At 34.8% G+C, this 18,374-nt stretch overlaps 1 protein-coding gene across 1 annotated transcript; it reads left to right on the top strand.

The window, feature by feature from the left end:
• Positions 1-13,245: 13,245 nt before the first annotated feature.
• On the top strand, positions 13,246-18,235 carry LOC139942765 (uncharacterized). Its single transcript, XM_071939555.1, has 3 exons — positions 13,246-13,297; positions 14,981-15,187; positions 17,952-18,235. The coding sequence occupies exons 1-3, from the start codon at positions 13,246-13,248 to the stop codon at positions 18,233-18,235; spliced, it is 543 nt and encodes a 180-aa protein (XP_071795656.1).
• Positions 18,236-18,374: the final 139 nt, after the last annotated feature.

Raw genomic sequence — 18,374 nt, 5'->3', positions numbered from 1 at the left:
TTACTGTGTTGCATGTAATGTCATGTTATCCAAAATGGTTACAGACTATTACACATCACATCATCGTACACGCAACGAACGTCTGGGTACTGCACGCCGTGTGACGGTCTTCGGACTAGTGCACGGCAAACCTATGCACTATCACACGGCCGTCTTCTAGTAAAACTAAGACATATCATGTGACGCGCTCTAAAACAATAAAAAGGCAGAATATTGGTAAGGGGTGTTACAATCATATTTATATTTTTTAGATATTTATAGGTACTTCGATAAACATCCCACACACATAATATGAACATCTAATGTGCTTTAATACGCTTGTCTGATGGATTGGGTTCGCCAAGCGATTGTTCACTTCTAAGCGCAAAATGTCCAAACTCTCTAGATTGACAGTTCTGGGTGAACCAAAACCGTTAGTGCGTCACGGGAGTCGAAAAAAAACCCAGTTTATTACCTACATTATCCAGGTAAACAGCCTCACAAACCACTGTACTGTGTTTCCGAGGTTTTAATACACTAGACACTATTGGTATAACTCACAATGATGTTTATCATAAAACTTACTTGATGACTAGCAATGGTGAGCTCTTGATAGTATACACATCATGAATGTTTATGAGTGCAATGGTGCGAATATGTTCATGAGTTGAAAGATGGAATGTTCTATTCAACGAGGTGGGGCCGAGTTGAATGGAACATTCCTGCTTTCATCAAACGAATGAACATTTCGCACCATTGCACGAATGAAAAACATTCATTATTTGTTTTATATAACATCCAAGTAGATCTTTGTCATTTTGATTGAAAGATACAACTTTCAAAACAAACAAAGCGTAGGCCTACAATTTTTAATTTTAGAAGCCGAATGCTATTAATTTTACATAATATGCCTTGCAGTATCACTGCTGCGTTACCAAAGACACGCGCACGCAGTGATGTTTTTTTACTCGGCTTTTTCGTTCCATCCGAAAAGTACCATTGCACGCTGGCAGCGTGCAATGGTACATTTCGGATGGAACGAAAGAGCACGGTGAGTGACTCAGCGTGCAATGGTACTTTTATTTGCTATCACGTGACGGACAATTCTCCAATCAAATGGCAAGGATCTGCTTGGGTGTTATATAATATAACATAATATTGTGATACACGGCTCACTGTGAAGTAACAGTTATTTGAATTGAAATCAAGACCTCAGCTAAGGGCTTCAATTCAAACATCTCAAACACAACACAATTTGTGTGACAAGGGTGTGTTTAATTCCATTATTCCCTCGCAACTTCAACGAACAATTGAGCTCAAATTTTCACAGGTTTGTTGTTTTATGCATATGTTGAGAAACACCAAGTAGGAAGAGTGTGTATGACAACTAAGTAAAGTATTTCGTTTGCAAATTGTTTAAGAGTAAAGCACTGTGAAGTCTAAAATGTGAATTGTCTTGGAGGACCCACCATGGTGTAGTGGTTGGGTGTCGAACTTTTTTTTTCCAAACCTATGATGTGAAACGATATTTTTGATTGTTGTAATGATTTCTTTTGACTGCTGTTTGATATTGTTTTTGTTTTTTTTGATACTGTGGAAATAAAATGAACCTTGAACCTTGAACCTTGAAGCGAAAGGTCCGAAGCACGGTGGTGGCAGCGAGATGAATGGCCGGCTGCGAAGCGATCGACTTCCTTGTTCGAGTCACAGTGGCGGTAGCGGAGTCAGTTGCCGGCCGCGAAGTCTTTACCCATCTTGCAGTAGCACACATTGTCGGTTAAATTGCATTTTATTTTACTACAAGTTTTTCATATTGGGGCTTACAAAGTAAAATCGAACGCGATTTAAGTAAGATGAGCAGTGGTCCAGTGTAGGGCCTTTCGACTCTACCTCCCCCCTCCAAAAAAAAAAAAAAAAAAAAAAAACAATAGATAAATAAATAAAGTATAACCAAATCTAACACAATATAATTTAGATGAATTTTGACTCAGAAGAAGGGCTATGGCCTCTTCATCAAAAGGTCCTGGGATCGAAGCTTTTTTTTTTCTTTTTTTTTTTTTTGTCTTTTTTAATAAAAAGTTTTAATGAGTCACATTGAAAATTGCATAGGTTCGTTGTTTGTTTCTTTACCATCCTCAAAATTATTTTTCAAAGGAGATGCATTTACATTTGTGGTATTTAATTAGTATACTAATTAGAATGTTTTATCCAAGTCGGCCGGAACACCATAACGTCATTTAGAATAATGCTCAGATTAATGCCTTTTCTAATAAAAGGTGTAAATAAGATAATACATAGTGCCAGTGTATACATACTCGTTACCTAAGTTTAAAGCACTGTTCCGTTGACGTAGTATAGTGTGTAAAGTATGAACCGAAGGTCCATGAAGTCCGGTATATTTATAATTGGTTAAGAGTCCCTACAAACATAAACCTTTACTTAAGTATAAAGCACTGACTTTACCATACCCTAGCATCATGTGTTTAGAATAGTCATTTTGCAAATTATTTAAGTATAAAGCACTGTATATCCATACCATAGTATCAAGTGTAAAAGATAAATCGAAGATTCATGAAGTCTAAAATGCAAACTATTCTGGGGGGACCCACCGTGGTGTAGCGGTAGGGCGTCGGACTCTGAAGCCAGCAGTCCCCGGCTCGAGCCACGGCTGGGGCAGCGATGCGACTGGCCGGCCGCAAAGCGTCGACCTCCCTGTTCGAGCTCGGCTGTGGCAGCGCGGTGAGTGGCCGTCCGCGAAGCATCCACCCATCGTGCAATTGCACTCACTTCTCCGTTAAATTATATTTTCTTTTATTTTTAGGTGTTCATATTAGGACTTAAAACAAACTTGAACGCAGTTTAAGTTATGGGAACAGTGGCACAACCGAGTCGACTTCAAAAAAAAAAAAAAAATGTACATTGTTATTTTATTACGTTAAGCGCTTAGAGAATTAAGTGTTAATTATTAGGCGCTATATAAATCGAAAGTTATTATTATTATTATTACGTTATGATTAAAAGCTGTTAATCCAAGGTTTAATGTTTAACTAAATTTAGAACGCAAAGTTAGCCAGAAGAGCAGTGGACGAGAGGAAAAGCTCCGGACTCTGTACAGAGAGGTCCCGAGTTCAAATCCCGCTGCTCTATGACATTATCTTTTGAAACAAATAATATGTATTTGTTTTCTATGTTTAGTTTAAAAAGTGCAAAGGTTCGTTTTAAGATTCTTTCTTACTCTCATTTTGTTTGACAAGGAAATTAAATTTAATACCATGTTTATCGAAACTGGCCGGAAAACCATGTGTTATAATAAAAAGATTGATTTATGCTTTCTCGTATTAAATGAAATATAGTATAGTTAAGATATGATCAGAGTTCCTTAATACATACTTGTTTGTTTAATGGAGCATTGTATGTTCATGCCGTAGTATAATGTGTAAAGTGTGAACCAAAGGTTCTTAAAGTCTCAATGTTATAAGAGGAGTTGAGGCCAAGAGGGAGGGATACGAATGGTCTCGGGATCGAGTCACGCTCTCGCACAACTCGAGGTTTTTGAAAAAGATTTTTTATTTTTTTTAATGCCATATACTAAAAAAGTGCATTAATGTGTTTTATGTATCTTTACCTTTCTCAAAAAAATAATAAAACATTAAAGTACAAGTAAATGTATTTGAGTTTGTGGTATTGAATGCTTTCTCTAGTTGAATAAACAGTGTAAAGAAAGTAATACAGAGTGCATGTATCAAAATCTGTACCTAAGTTTAAACAACCAATAAAGGATGATCTCAAATATATAAATATTAGAGTTTTCTAATATCTGCAGTCCATAGGAAACATAACAAACGAGTATCTTACCTCACGTTTAAACATGGTAAAGATGTTCTCCAGAACGCTCCAAGCTAAATTTCTGAAAAACGTGGGGTCACCCCAAACAAACCCGCGCGACAAAGGAATCGTGAAGTCAGTGGCGGCTATTTGATGTGGAAAAAGTGCCATGAGTTTGCCAAAGCTGGAGAACTGTGTTCAAACCAAATTAGGGGAAAATCATCACTGGCGTCAAAGGGTCATTATAATAGATAAGCCGTTTTTGACTCTCGGCTGAAAAAGTTGTGCGGCCGGGTGCATTTTTGACCCGAGTTATTTGTTATTAAATGCAAATTTTGACCCGAGTTATTTATTATTAAATGCAAATTTTGAGAGTAGAATGGTTATTAACCGGTATCTACGATGTATATTTGGCCATAAAAAGGTAATAGTTGAAATATTGAGATAATCTTTTATTGGTTGTTTAAAGCACTGTTACAATGCCGTAGTGTCATATGTGATGTCTAGCATAGTTTATGATCGGTTCAGAGTCCCTGTATAGACGATGTCAGCTATGTTTACATTCAAACCGCCCTCTGTTGACAAAACACTATATACGTCGTGTTTCGCCGGGCATTGAGTTGTGTAGTCGTAGTAAGATTGCGTACACTTTCTAGCTGGCTGCCAAAACACAAAGGTTTTGCCCGGCAGTATGCGCGCGAATCATGTTATGGTTTTCGTGTGACGGCAGAGGTCACTCCGCCTGGTGTAGTGGTTGGGTGTCGGCTGGGCTCTTCTTATCTCATCTGGTCTGAAATGGGGAAAACATAATGTTATTAAGTGTTTGTGCTTCAAAGGAATGGGGACGTGTGTTGTGCTATCATATGCCCAACATTTAAGATTTTTAACCAAGTAGCCATCTTGCCGGAAACCCATGACACCTGGATACTTTTTTTAACCTGTCTCAAACACATTTTACACAACGTATGGTTGCTTTGTCTTTTTGAAAGCTTCATTGCCATTTTTGCATAAAACATGCAGCCACGGCTTGTCACGTCGGCGATCACGTAAGAGTGCTTGCAGACCGCTGTGATTGACATCGCGGATAGAGTTTATAGGTCAACCAACAACCAATGAGAACGGGTTGTTAGTAACATTAGCATAATGAGCTCCGTCCTAAATGTTGGCAGATACACATCAAGGTGCTACTTAGAAAGTACTCATGTATCGTACGTGTACCATACAGATGGTACATGTACATGTACAGTACGTATGTGTGTACATACGCTGTACACGTATCATATGCACTGTGTTATGTATGGGGCTGCGCTGGCGGAATTCAGTGATGGGGACTGAGATTTTGCAGGGCCCTATTTCATAGAGCTGCTTAAGCACAAAATTTTGCTTAAGGAAAACAAAATCATTGCATAGTACAATCAGATTACCGGCCAAGACTTCACTAAATTGTTATGCTAAGTAAACAACAGCTAAATACCAGTCATAAGCTATGTATCTGGCATGAAATTTTGGCCAGTAACATGTGTAAAATAAGCGAGCTATTTTCGTGCTTAAGCAAAATTTGAAATTGGCCCCAAGTCGCGGCGGGCTGTAGCGCCTTGATCACGGCTAGAAGTATAGGGGATTCACCATGGAGTACTGGATGGTGTCGGAATCCGTGGCCGGCCGCGAAGACTCGCCTCACCGCGCAGTGGAACCCAACGCCCGTATAGGAAAAGGAACTTAAAACGAACTTATGATTTTTTTCAAAATATAATGTTTTTTTTTTTTTTTTTTCCAAACAAAATGCCTCGAAGGCGAATTTTTAGGAGGCGGGATTCGTTATTAAAAAGCTTAGTATGATTCACCTTAAATCAAAACGCAGTAAAGTAACACCGATTTGAACTCAGTTCATTTGAGTGTATAGTCTGGAGCCCTTTCACCGGGCCATTGCTCTTCTTGGTTATATTGCGTTCAGGTTGAATTTTGAACCTTAGGATAAGCGACTTTGAATAAAAACGTAGTAAAATAACTCACATGACAAGACACTGCCATACACACACTGGTAGACAACATTATTAAAGGAACACGTTGCCTTGGACCGGACGAGTTTGTCTATTAAAAACGTTTGAAATGCATATGGTTAGAAATATGTTTTATAAGTAGAATATAATGATCCACACAAATATCACTCGAAACTGCACGGTTTTCCTTTTACGTCGCGAACTATCACGGTCGGGCATTCATGTCAAAATTGGCCGACCGTGTTAGTCGACAGGGTAAAAAGAAAACCACGCAATTTCGAGGCATATTTGTGTAGATAATTGTATTCTACTTTCACAATATCTTTCTAACCATATACATTTTACAACAAACGGTTACAGAACGATTTTCAAAGACCAACTCGACCATCCAATGCAACGTGTTCATTTAACCAACCCGAATCACTTGTTTGTAATTATTATCCAGTCTACCCGAAACCCATGCGTTTAAATGAGCGTTAACCCAGTATTATCTGGTGTGCGTTAGGGCGACTGTAACCAAAAACTGTTGGCCGTTGGTTCTGCTGTTCAGACTGATCGATAACCGAGTTGTGAGCTCGGTTTGCCGTTTTGGTTACGACGTCAGAAACACTTATTGCTGACAGCCGCCCAAACGCACCCATGCATGGGTTGGCATGGCTTTCCATGCGTAACCTCGGTTTGAATATATAATTAGTCCAATGAGCTTGATATAAATAATGTAGCAGTAGGTACGTTGAAATGAAGAGCAGATCTGTCGTTTTGTATGAAAACAAAAATGGTGCAACTCAAATTTTAAAAAGAGAAATTTGTTCGTAAAAAATTGCTTAAAAAAGGAAGAAAACAAGTCACACAAACACGACATATTGACCCGTTATGGTCGAATTGCCGTGTCATAATGCATACCAACGGCCGTGAAAGAACTAGTAGCTACCCTATTATTTTAATTCATAAAAATACCTTTTTAGTTAAAAGGCGTAATAAAGTAAGAAACTCTGTAAAACTCGGCCATGAAAATGCTGCGTAAATGGACTCTATGAGCATGCCCAACACATTAGAGATGGTCTCGAGATAAAAAAAAAAAAAAAAAAAAGAAAAATTTCCAAATACCATGCTTGCCTGCAGAGTATCCAACATGTTTATATTATTCTAAGGCATAGTCCACACACTCAGGTATTATAAACGCAAATCCATTGGGGAAATCCCCGTAGACCTGATTGTACCATAGTGCGAATTGAATTGGATGTACATGTAGTGGGTAAACCGGATAATGTAGGCCACTCAAATTATACATTATGTTTCTCAATCGTATAATGTAGGAAGCCAAGATAACAAAAACGGCCTACCTACTTTAACCAGAGGAGTAATTAACAACAATGCTAATAGTGTGCTATGAAAACCACGGCTTTATTATTATTATTATTATTATTATTATTATTATTATTATTATTATTATTATTATTATTATTATTATTATTATTATTATTATTATTATTATTATAATTATTATTATTATTATTATTATTATTATTATTATTATTATTATTATTATTATTATTATTATTATTATTATTATTATTATTATTATTATTATTATTATTATTATTATTATTATTATTATTATTATTATTATTATTATTATTATTATTATTATTATTATTATTATTATTATTATTATTATTATTATTATTATTATTATTATTATTATTATTATTATTATTATTATTATTATTATTATTATTATTATTATTATTATTATTATTATTATTATTATTATTATTAGTATTATTATTATTATTATTATTATTATTATTATTATTAGTATTATTATTATTATTATTATTATTATTATTATTATTAGTATTGTTATTATTATTATTATTATTATTAGTATTGTTATTATTATTATTATTATTATTATTATTATTATTATTATTATTATTATTATTATTATTATTATTATTATTATTATTATTATTATTATTATTATTATTATTATTATTATTATTATTATTATTATTATTATTATTATTATTATTATTATTATTATTATTATTATTATTATTATTATTATTATTATTATTATTATTATTATTATTATTATTATTATTATTATTATTATTATTATTATTATTATTATTATTATTATTATTATTATTATTATTATTATTATTATTATTATTATTATTATTATTATTATTATTATTATTATTATTATTATTATTATTATTATAATTATTATTATTATTATTATTATTATTATTATTATTATTATTATTATTATTATTATTATTATTATTATTATTATTATTATTATTATTATTATTATTATTATTATTATTATTATTATTATTATTATTATTATTATTATTATTATTATTATTATTATTATTATTATTATTATTATTATTATTATTATTACTATTACTATTACTATTATTATTATTATTATTATTATTATTATTATTATTATTATTATTATTATTATTATTATTATTATTATTATTATTATTATTATTATTATTATTATTATTATTATTATTATTATTATTATTATTATTATTATTATTATTATTATTATTATTATTATTATTATTATTATTATTATTATTATTATTATTATTATTATTATTATTATTATTATTATTATTATTATTATTATTATTATTATTATTATTATTATTATTATTATTATTATTATTATTATTATTATTATTATTATTATTATTATTATTATTATTATTATTATTATTATTATTATTATTATTATTATTATTATTAGTATTATTATTATTAGTATTATTATTATTATTATTATTATTATTATTATTATTATTATTATTATTATTATTATTATTATTATTATTATTATTATTATTAGTATTAGTATTATTATTATTATTATTATTATTATTATTATTATTATTATTATTATTATTATTATTATTATTATTATTATTATTATTATTATTATTATTATTATTATTATTATTATTATTATTATTATTATTATTATTATTATTATTATTATTATTATTATTATTATTATTATTATTATTATTATTATTATTATTATTATTATTATTTTTTTTTTTTTTTTTTTTGTCCGCATGACAATAAGTTGCCCCAAATTACGATAGTGCTCTTTAAACGGTTTATCTGCTTAAAGCCATTGGACCCTTTCGGTACAGAAAACAAAAAATTCACAGATTTACAAATAACCTACAGGGTTTACAGAAGGTAGTGGTGAAATACTTCTCTTGAAATATTAGTCCATGAAATGCTTTACTTTTTGAGAAAACAGTAAAACAGTATCAATTCTCGTTAACGATAATTACGGATTTATTTTAAACACATGTCATGACACGGCGAAACGCGCGGATACAAGGGTGGGTTTTCCCGTTATTTTCTCCCGACTCCGATGACCGATTAAGCCCAAATTTGCACAGGTTTGTTATTTGATATAGAAGTTGTGATAGACGAAGTGTGGGCCTTGGACAATATTGTTTACCGAAAGGGTCCAATGGCTTTAATACGCTGCTGAATAGGTGCAATAATAATGACTTCAATATACTCAACGTCCATATTGATCTATTATGTGCGGTCTAACCGAGGAAAATTTTAGTGACAATTAAACTAAAATTGCTTCGGTGAAGGCCCATTAATGCTTGTAATATGCCGCAGGTAGCAGTACGCCATTAGGTATACCGTTCTCATACCATACCTTACAGAGTTGAAGTTATCACAGAGGTATTTAAATTTTAGAGTAGTACAGTTACGGTTTTGGTACTGCTCCGACTTACCGTTAGTTTCGGATACGGCTGTCAACGTATTCGCTCTCCCCATGCCTGCAACTTCTGGTTTAAACTAAAGGTAGGTCTGGCTTTATACAACATCGCTTTCGCATCCACAAGAGTACACATAGTTTTAGGCCACATAATTGTCTGTGTAATCACATAGTGTTTAAATATTTTTTGGGGCAGGGAAGGGTTTCACCTAGTTGAAAATGTGCTTATTTTGCCATAGGCCTATACATATTTAATAAGGGGGTTTCAGTTTTACTTCCCCCCTCCTCGAAATATGTTGTTGTTGCCTCAACATGTTTCGTTTTTACTACATGTAACTTCATTCGTTCCAACGAAATAGTGTATTTTTTCTCTCATTCGAAACGTTATCTCGTTTTCACGAAACAAAACTATTTTGTTGTCTTAATTTGTTACGATGTTACATAACTTGTTGAGGTGACGGAATATTTTGTTTTACATTATTAATGGTTTTTGTTGTATCGCTCCGTTAGCGTTTTTGCCTGTAGCGGGCATACGAGGACCGCATACCTTCAAAGAGGATTATCCAGTTACCACTGTAACGTTGTTTTTCCTGTTATATATCCCCAAATAAATTGATTTATGTTTTAGAAAAGTGTACTTACAACTTACAGAAATATAACACCTTTAGCCTTCGAGAAAGACTCTGCTAGGGCCGAAACGTCAGGCCATTACCTATTTTTTTTGCAGAAATATAACACATTAATAGAGAACGAAGTGGTTGATTCGGTTGTGATTAAACACCAACAGGTAAAATGTGTTGCAAGCTAAACCTCTGGTTATTTTTTTTCTTCTAAATCCCACAACTGAGAATAGCCGGTAGTGTTCCTTTTGTGGACAACGATTGACCACAGAGAATATTCAAAACGCATGCGACAAGTAGAACGTTGAATTATTCATTGTTTACGCAGTTATAGCCAAATTAACTTATTTGTATTCTTCATTTGGAAGGTTTGTACTCATCACTGTGTCATTTGTAAAATTGCTTAATCAATTATTAATACACATCTGTTGCTTAGAGACCACACAACGATTTAAACTCAAAAGATAAAAAGCAATCCCTTTGTTTTAGACATACGGTTATAAAGAAATGGCAAAACGAGGAAGTTTTATAAATATTATTATCAGACGAACTGAACATTATAGTAATCTATATTTTTGGATAAAAAGAAAGCATGTCAAGAACACGAAATGTTTTAAGCAACATACTTCTTGTTGTGCATTTCCATCATAATTCGTTTGGTTAAGCAGTGGTTATTATGTTTTCCCCAATAAAATTACAAGGGTGTGCTATAGAACGTAAACTGCAAAAACTTGGGTTTAAAACTGACACCTACATTTTATTTAACAACATAAGTTGTTAAAATAATACCATTGTAAATAATTTTGGAGAGGTACGTGCTATTTTAAATTTAGATTCTTTTGTTGGTAAGAACACCCGAGGTGTGAATTTAAAGGAACGCGTTGCCTTGAATCGGTCGAGTTGGTATTTGAAAAGCGTGTGTAACCGTTTGTTATAAAATGTATATGGTTTGATAGATATTTTAAAAGTAGAATATATTGATCAACACAAGTATCACTCGAAATTGCTTGGTTTTCCTTTTATCTCGTCGACTAACACGGCTCGTTAATTTTTTGACTCCCATAATTGGCCGACCGTGTTAGTTCGCAAAGTAAAAGCATGGTAAAAGGAAAACCACGCAATTCGACCATATGCATTTTATAACAAGAGGTTACAATCGCTTTTCAAAGACCAACTCGACCGATCAAAGGCAACTTGTTCCTTTAAAACACGAGTATTTGCAGAATTGACATGAAATCTTATGAATCTTTTGTAAACCAAGGGATAATATTTGGAACAGTTAAATTAGATATGGATCATGATTGCGATAAACATATCTGAAAAAGAACCTTGGGTTTCAACTCGATTTTTCAATCAGTAAAACAAATCCCTTCTGACTCCCCCAGTTTTCAAAACCAGTTCGTACGGTTCCCATTCTTTCAAATATGCAGCAGTTCAGTTATGGAACAGTCTTCCAGAGGTTGTCAAACAGGCTGGGACATCAGAAAAATTTAAAACCCGGTTAAAAACATATCTGTTTACTTTGTACAATAATTGTGGATTTCCTTTTTACGGTGCATAGGGACGTCACGGTGATATGTGCTATAATATAATAATATAAAATTATATTTTATATATAATAATGGTTTTATTTATGATTAAAACAAGTTAAATTACAAAGAGTTCTAAAGTTTAAATCGAGAGTATGACCCTCTGCTTTTCGAGCGATTTTTTACGCAGTTTGCCCTTTACTATTGTGGACATAACGTTTGGGGTAGGGCTGGGGACACAATCCCGTGCGACACCGGGATGAGCCTCATAAATCCTGCTCGATAACTGCCCTTAACTTTGACACGTATGTCTACAGAATTAAAATATCTTGTTTTACAAATCAAATACTGTGTAGATGTTACTTACAACTAGTAGTAACGTTTCACTCACTAGCTAAAGAACCTCATAGCTATAAGTCTAACGAAGCTCCTAGCCTGGCCTAGCTTTGCTCAATGCAGTCGAATTATTCACTCCGAAAAAAGACCACCGCTGTATAAAAACCCCACCCGTATAAACCGAGCGTATGTGATGTGTAACCACACCGCACGACACGAGGCCCCGTACACTATCCGCATGCGTCGGCTGTCAACGCCGGTTCATACTCGCTGCGTATTCACTGCGTACGCAGCATTCGGACCCGTTTTTAAAGTCCGCAGTGCGTAAAAGGAAGCGCAGTGCGAAATCGTTTTTCGCAAAATGCGCATGAATTTTTCAAAACGAAAAAAATTAGGTCTTACACACTAATCGGATGTGTAGTCGGACGTATTGAAATATTTTAACATTTCGTCGGATGCGTAGACGCAATTTCAGTGAATAATGGCAAGAACCTGATACGAAAAGATAAAAACTGTTCTTCTTTTTCCAAATCTGTGTAACACAAGCTTAACAGAATACCGAGATGTACAAAGGACAGTGACCTCATGGAAGATTTGGACGGAAGGCATTTTATTTTAGGAAAAATCCTTGCACCGGACGAATGTATGAACATAATTGACGCGTTCGTTTCCGCGCGCGAACGCAAACTTAATGCGTATTAATTTTGTATTTTTGATGAAGAAACCGGCCTTCAGACGGCCTCCGCATGCGGGTTTAGTGGTACGAGTGCGAGTGACTTGTGCACAATAGTCGTATGGTGTGCGTTGAGCGACGTGACGGTCTATATGGTTGGGTGGGGCGGAATGAATACACAGTAAGCACGGTGTATACGAGTGGGTTTACAACACGTCTTTTCGGAGTGAATAATACGACTGCCTTACAAGGTTAAGCTTGGCATGAAATTATATGTTAGTAACATCTACATGATTTTTGATTTGCATAACGAATATTTTAGTTCATGACCATCAGCAATCCATAAGAACTTATTTTAAGCCTTCTAACTCAACGCAATCGTTTCACACAGAATCTGCGACTTGCATTCCAATCCGAAAACAAGGAAGTGGAACAGTTGAGTGTCACTTCCTATGACACGGTCAAACAGTAAAGAATCGTCTCATTCAGAACATCAACAATGCTGTTGCTTCTGATATCTGCCGGCTTGCTTGTATTGAACCAAATTAATGGTAAGTAATCATCACTTGTTCATAAGGTTTATCGCGAATAGCAAAATATCAGAGAGGGCGCTGTTGAACCAACACAAAGATATAGGCGTTGCGTGCGAGAGTCGTAGGAACTGCTTAGAAACAGCCCCATATTCCTTCCCACAATCCATTGCGTTTCTGAATCGCGATTAACCTTATTTTTAAAAGCATCTTTTGTTTCACAATGCATATTTTACTAAAGTGTTGTCAGTTTGATTGGTTAAATTTAGTACTTGTAGTTTGTCGGTTTGCATTGCCTGTCTTTTTCCGTTTGTATTGTATGCTTATATTATATGTTTGTCCATGTGTATGTTTGTCGTGTCTCTGTCTGTCTGTTTGTCGTGTCTTTGTCTTGAAATTTAAAACGAGCTCTACAAACCATCAAAAAAGAAAAAAATAATAATAATAATAATAATAATACATTCTTGTGTTGACTATGACCATCTAACTTGGAGGGGCGCGCAAACATTTTAATTAACTCGTATCCTAACACCTCTTAAGAACATTCTTCCTTTTCATTGATTTAGAGCGCGTCACATGTTATGTATTAGTTATACTAGAAACGGCGGCTGTGTGATAGTGCAACGTTTGCCGTGTGATAGTCCGACTATCACACGGCGTGCAGTACCAAAACGTCCGTTACGTGTACGAGGATGATTAATAGTCTAACCATTTCGGATTACATAACACGACATGCAGCACAGTAACCATTTTCGCAATTTGCATTCGCGTCGTCCGTGGAATGTAGCATTCAGGTCTGTAACTTAATAGTACAGTGTTTAGAAATGTTTTGGGTGTTTTAAAAGAAATATTTACTGTTTTTACTGGTGCTTCGCCTCGGGTAAATAGAACACTCCGGGGATCACCTTGGGAGTCAGTTTTAACCATAGCACTCGAAGCAGTCAATATTTGTATACTAGTCCACACCATAGAATTACATAAGAACTAGAGGGCGCACGAGTGATGCTTCGTACACAAACGCCACGGGACCGCATAGACCTTATCGCAAATACAAATGCGCAAGCGCAGACTGTTGAATGAGGTGCATTGTGGGATAGATACGCATCAAATTTTGCTACCAGCTAGACCACAATGCACCTAATTCCAAGCTTTACGCGCGCGCCCCGGTATTTGCGAAAAGGTCTATGATGACAAGCGCGTTATTCTGCACGCGCGTTGAATATGAAATACACGTTTGAGGTTTTTTTATTGAACGCTCACGCGATGCTGTTTGTTCAACTTACAAAATGGCCGCACAAACACACGCTGTGAGATGCCAGTTTTGTCAACTTAGAAAATGGCCGCCTGCGCGCATGCCGGACCGCGTATATAGGCCAGTGCGCCCTCTAGTTCTTATATATAGTTCTATGGTCCACATGTAGAAATACAATAATACAAACTCACCATAACAAAAAGGAGGTTGGGGTGCAATATGATCTGGTTCCATTACACCCTGGTTGCTAGAATAAGCCAAAGCGTACTGATACATGCGAAATTGATTTTATCGTTTTCAGAAGAAAAAGACGAATCCTTATGAAGTCATTTTGATACTTACTTTTCAAGCTGATGCGGCATGTTTTTTTTAAATGGAAAACGGCATCGGTTGACTTTAGAGAGAGTGGATTGTAATACATTGTTCGTGTTTTTTTGTTATGCATCATGCAGCAATGGCTTGTACTATTGGTATGGAACCGGATCCGAGTGCAGGGAACAGAGACCGATGGGTCATCCCAGTGGAAGATCCCTGTAGGTGTACCGAGATGCGAATGGGTGGTATGAACATCCGTACTCCTGGCCGCAACTTCAAAGTCATCTACTTTGATGTCCTTATGTCAAGTGCAGACGAATTAAGCAACTGGTTCAACTGTTCAGGTAATTATTGTTTTAGGGAGTTTCTGCATCTAACCATCAAGCGTTTGCGTTGTGAGTGTTTATAATCAAATACACTGGACACTTTTGGTAGTTGTCAAATATTGTAGTTGTCTAACGTAGTGTGTCTCAACAAATGCACAAAATAACAAACCTGTGAAAATTTTTACCCAATTGTTCGTTGCGAGATACTAAATAAACACACACCTTGTCACAGAAAGTTGCGTGCTTTCAGATGCTTTATTTCGGGACCTCAAGTCTAATTCCGACGTCTCGATTTTAAATTCAAATATTTTAGTGGGATGTCTTTTTTTCTCGAAAACTACCTTACTTCATCGGGAGCCGTTTTCTCAATGTTTTATACTGCCAACATCTCTCCGTTGCTTGTTACAAAGTAAGTTTTTTATCCTGGACACTATTTTAAAGGAACACGTTGCCTTGGATCGGTCGAGTTGGTCTTTGAAAAGCGTTTTTTGACCGTTTATTATAAAATGCATATGGTTAGAAAGATGATGTAAAAGTAGAATACAATGATCTACACAAATATGCCTCGAAATTGCGTGGTTTTCTTTTTACCTCGTCCAAAAACACGGTCGGCCATTTATGGGAGTCAAAATGTTGACCCCCATAAATGGCCGACCGTGATAGTTCGCGACGTAAAAAGAAAACCGTGCAATTTTGAGAAATACTTGTGTGGATCATTATATTCTACTTTTAAAACATCTTTCTAACCATATACATTTCATAACAAACGGTTTCAAACGCTTTTTATAGACCAACTCGTCCGATCCAAGGCAACGTGTTCCTTTAAGTAATTGCAAAATAGTGTCTTTATTGCTGGGTAAAAAAAAAAAAAAAAAAAAAATGTACACATGTTTTAATACATCCATTTTAAAAACTATGATTGGTGTAAGGTTACCATCAATTGAATTACAAAATATAATGCTGTATTTATATATATATTTTCGCATTTGTGTGAAATTTTTGTACCAGTTTCTCAAAAACTTCAGCACTTCAGCCAATAATATTTTAAGGGAGGTTTTCAAAGGAAGTGTCGTGGCCGAGCGGTTAAGAGCACCGAATTCAAACTCTAGTGTTTCTGGTTAGCAGAGTGTGAGTCGAATCCTCAGCGTTACACTTGTGTCCTTAAGCAAGAGACTTAACCATTGCTTCGTCCTTCGGTTGGGACGTAAAGCCGTTGGTCCCATGTGTTGTGTAACGCATGTAAAATAACCCAGTGCACTTTTCAAAAAGAGAAGGGGTTCGCCCCGGTGTTCCTGTCTGTGGCTGTTGTATGCGCCGTAGCACCTTCACTGTAAAAAAATTGGGTAAAAAAATGCCCAACTTTTTACCCATTTAAGGGCGAATAGTGAACTCCTCCAACTTTTGGGCAAAGTATTACCCATCAAAGTTGGGCGCTCTGATTGCCAAATAATTGGGTAATATTTCATCATCAACAGTTGGGTATATTTTGGTAACCAACAGTTGGGTAATTTTTTGTTTACCCATTTTCTGGGTATTTAATAATTATCAATTACCCACTTACTGGGCGATGATTTTATTCATGATCTAGTTAAAATGTTTAACAATTTTCGGTGTTATCCAACAAATGGTGAATGTATTTAACCCTTTGATTTACAGTTTCTCCTGTGATACGTCATACAACCAGGCATATAAAATATATTTTCCACGACGGCAAACGGTGGTGAGTTGTGACCTTGGCATCTCTCTCAAAATCGTGAGGGTGCTCAGTGGTTTGTAGATGCTTTGGAAGGTTAGTTTTTAACTAAATAAAGTTTGTTTCCTGTTCAGTTGTTGTACACAGTCGTGACAGTTGCAGCGCAAGCAATGCAATGATAGTTCCATGCATGTATTTCATACACAAAGCAACACAACAACCACGCATACATGCCACAACCGGCGTTGCACATAATGGCATGATAAAACTGAAACTATCACAGTAGTGTCAATGTGTTGCTCGCTCTGCAATTGTCACGACTATATGTACGACTGAATAGAAAACACAACTTCATATTTAGTTAAAAACTCACCTTTAAATTGGATCTATATCCACTGGACAACCCCGCTCGTCACAGCCACTCCTCCACTCGCCATGTTGGAAAATATCTTTGTTCTACTGTTTAATGCCCAACTTTTTGGCAACTCTTTAATCGTAGTGCGCATGATCAGACGATTTTGACCAACTAATGTGCACAATTTTAACCAACAATCGAGATTACCAAAAAGTTGCCCAATAAATAAGCAAAAGTGTAACAAACAGTTATGATGAATTCAGATTACGAAATATTTTCCCAACACTTGCCCAACTTTTGTTCCGCTTTTTAAACACAGAATGGGCAAACAAAATGTTTGCCCAACAAGACCAATAATTTGTTTTGTTGGGCAATTATCGACCAATAATTGTTGAAGTTACTTTGCCCAACAAATGATTTGACCAACGTTTTTGCAGTGTTGTAAATCCTTATATGATAAGGTGCTAAATAATTGTGTCTCCAAATTCATCACTGCAATACATTTCTTTCTGAAAGTGTTTAATACTCAGCGCCTTGAGTACATTGTTTTGTAGTTACGTGCGCTATAAAAGACTATGTTGTTATTGTTATTTTTTATATATCAAACCATTAAGTTTAATGCAAAGCTGTGAACTAGTGCAAATGTTGTTTGTCTTAGCCAAGCGTACATGCTACTTTTCAATAATGGAACTTGGTCCGTACTGTTTTAATTTATATTTCTTTGAATATTTTAGGTGGACGGACAGGCAGCAATGTGGAAAGTGATGCAGTGGTCGATGAGGGCGCTTCATCGGATAATGACCCTCAGTTCATATTAACTACGGGTGGGGCTCTTCAAATAGAGGGTACTGCATGTGGTGCTGACAACATATACAAAGTAGATCCCTACGACTGCGCTTTGTTTTATGAATGCTCATATGGGTTTTGGATTCAGATGTCATGCGGGGAACACTATTTTAACACCGATTTCAATGGATGTGATTTCACTCAAAATGTCCCTTGCCCCCGCGGACTTTAAAACATAACAAGGTGGTCGTGCATATTGTTACCCTTGATAGATCGTCCGCTATCAGGAGAGAACAAAGAGCAAAAGCAAATAATAACAAACAAATAAACAACAATCCAACAAACTAAAAAAAAAAAAAACAGAGAATCCC

Source organism: Asterias amurensis, chromosome 10, assembly GCF_032118995.1.
Source record: "Asterias amurensis chromosome 10, ASM3211899v1".
Lineage (NCBI taxonomy): Eukaryota > Metazoa > Echinodermata > Asteroidea > Forcipulatida > Asteriidae > Asterias > Asterias amurensis.
This window is presented reverse-complemented; position numbering and strand designations above follow the sequence as displayed.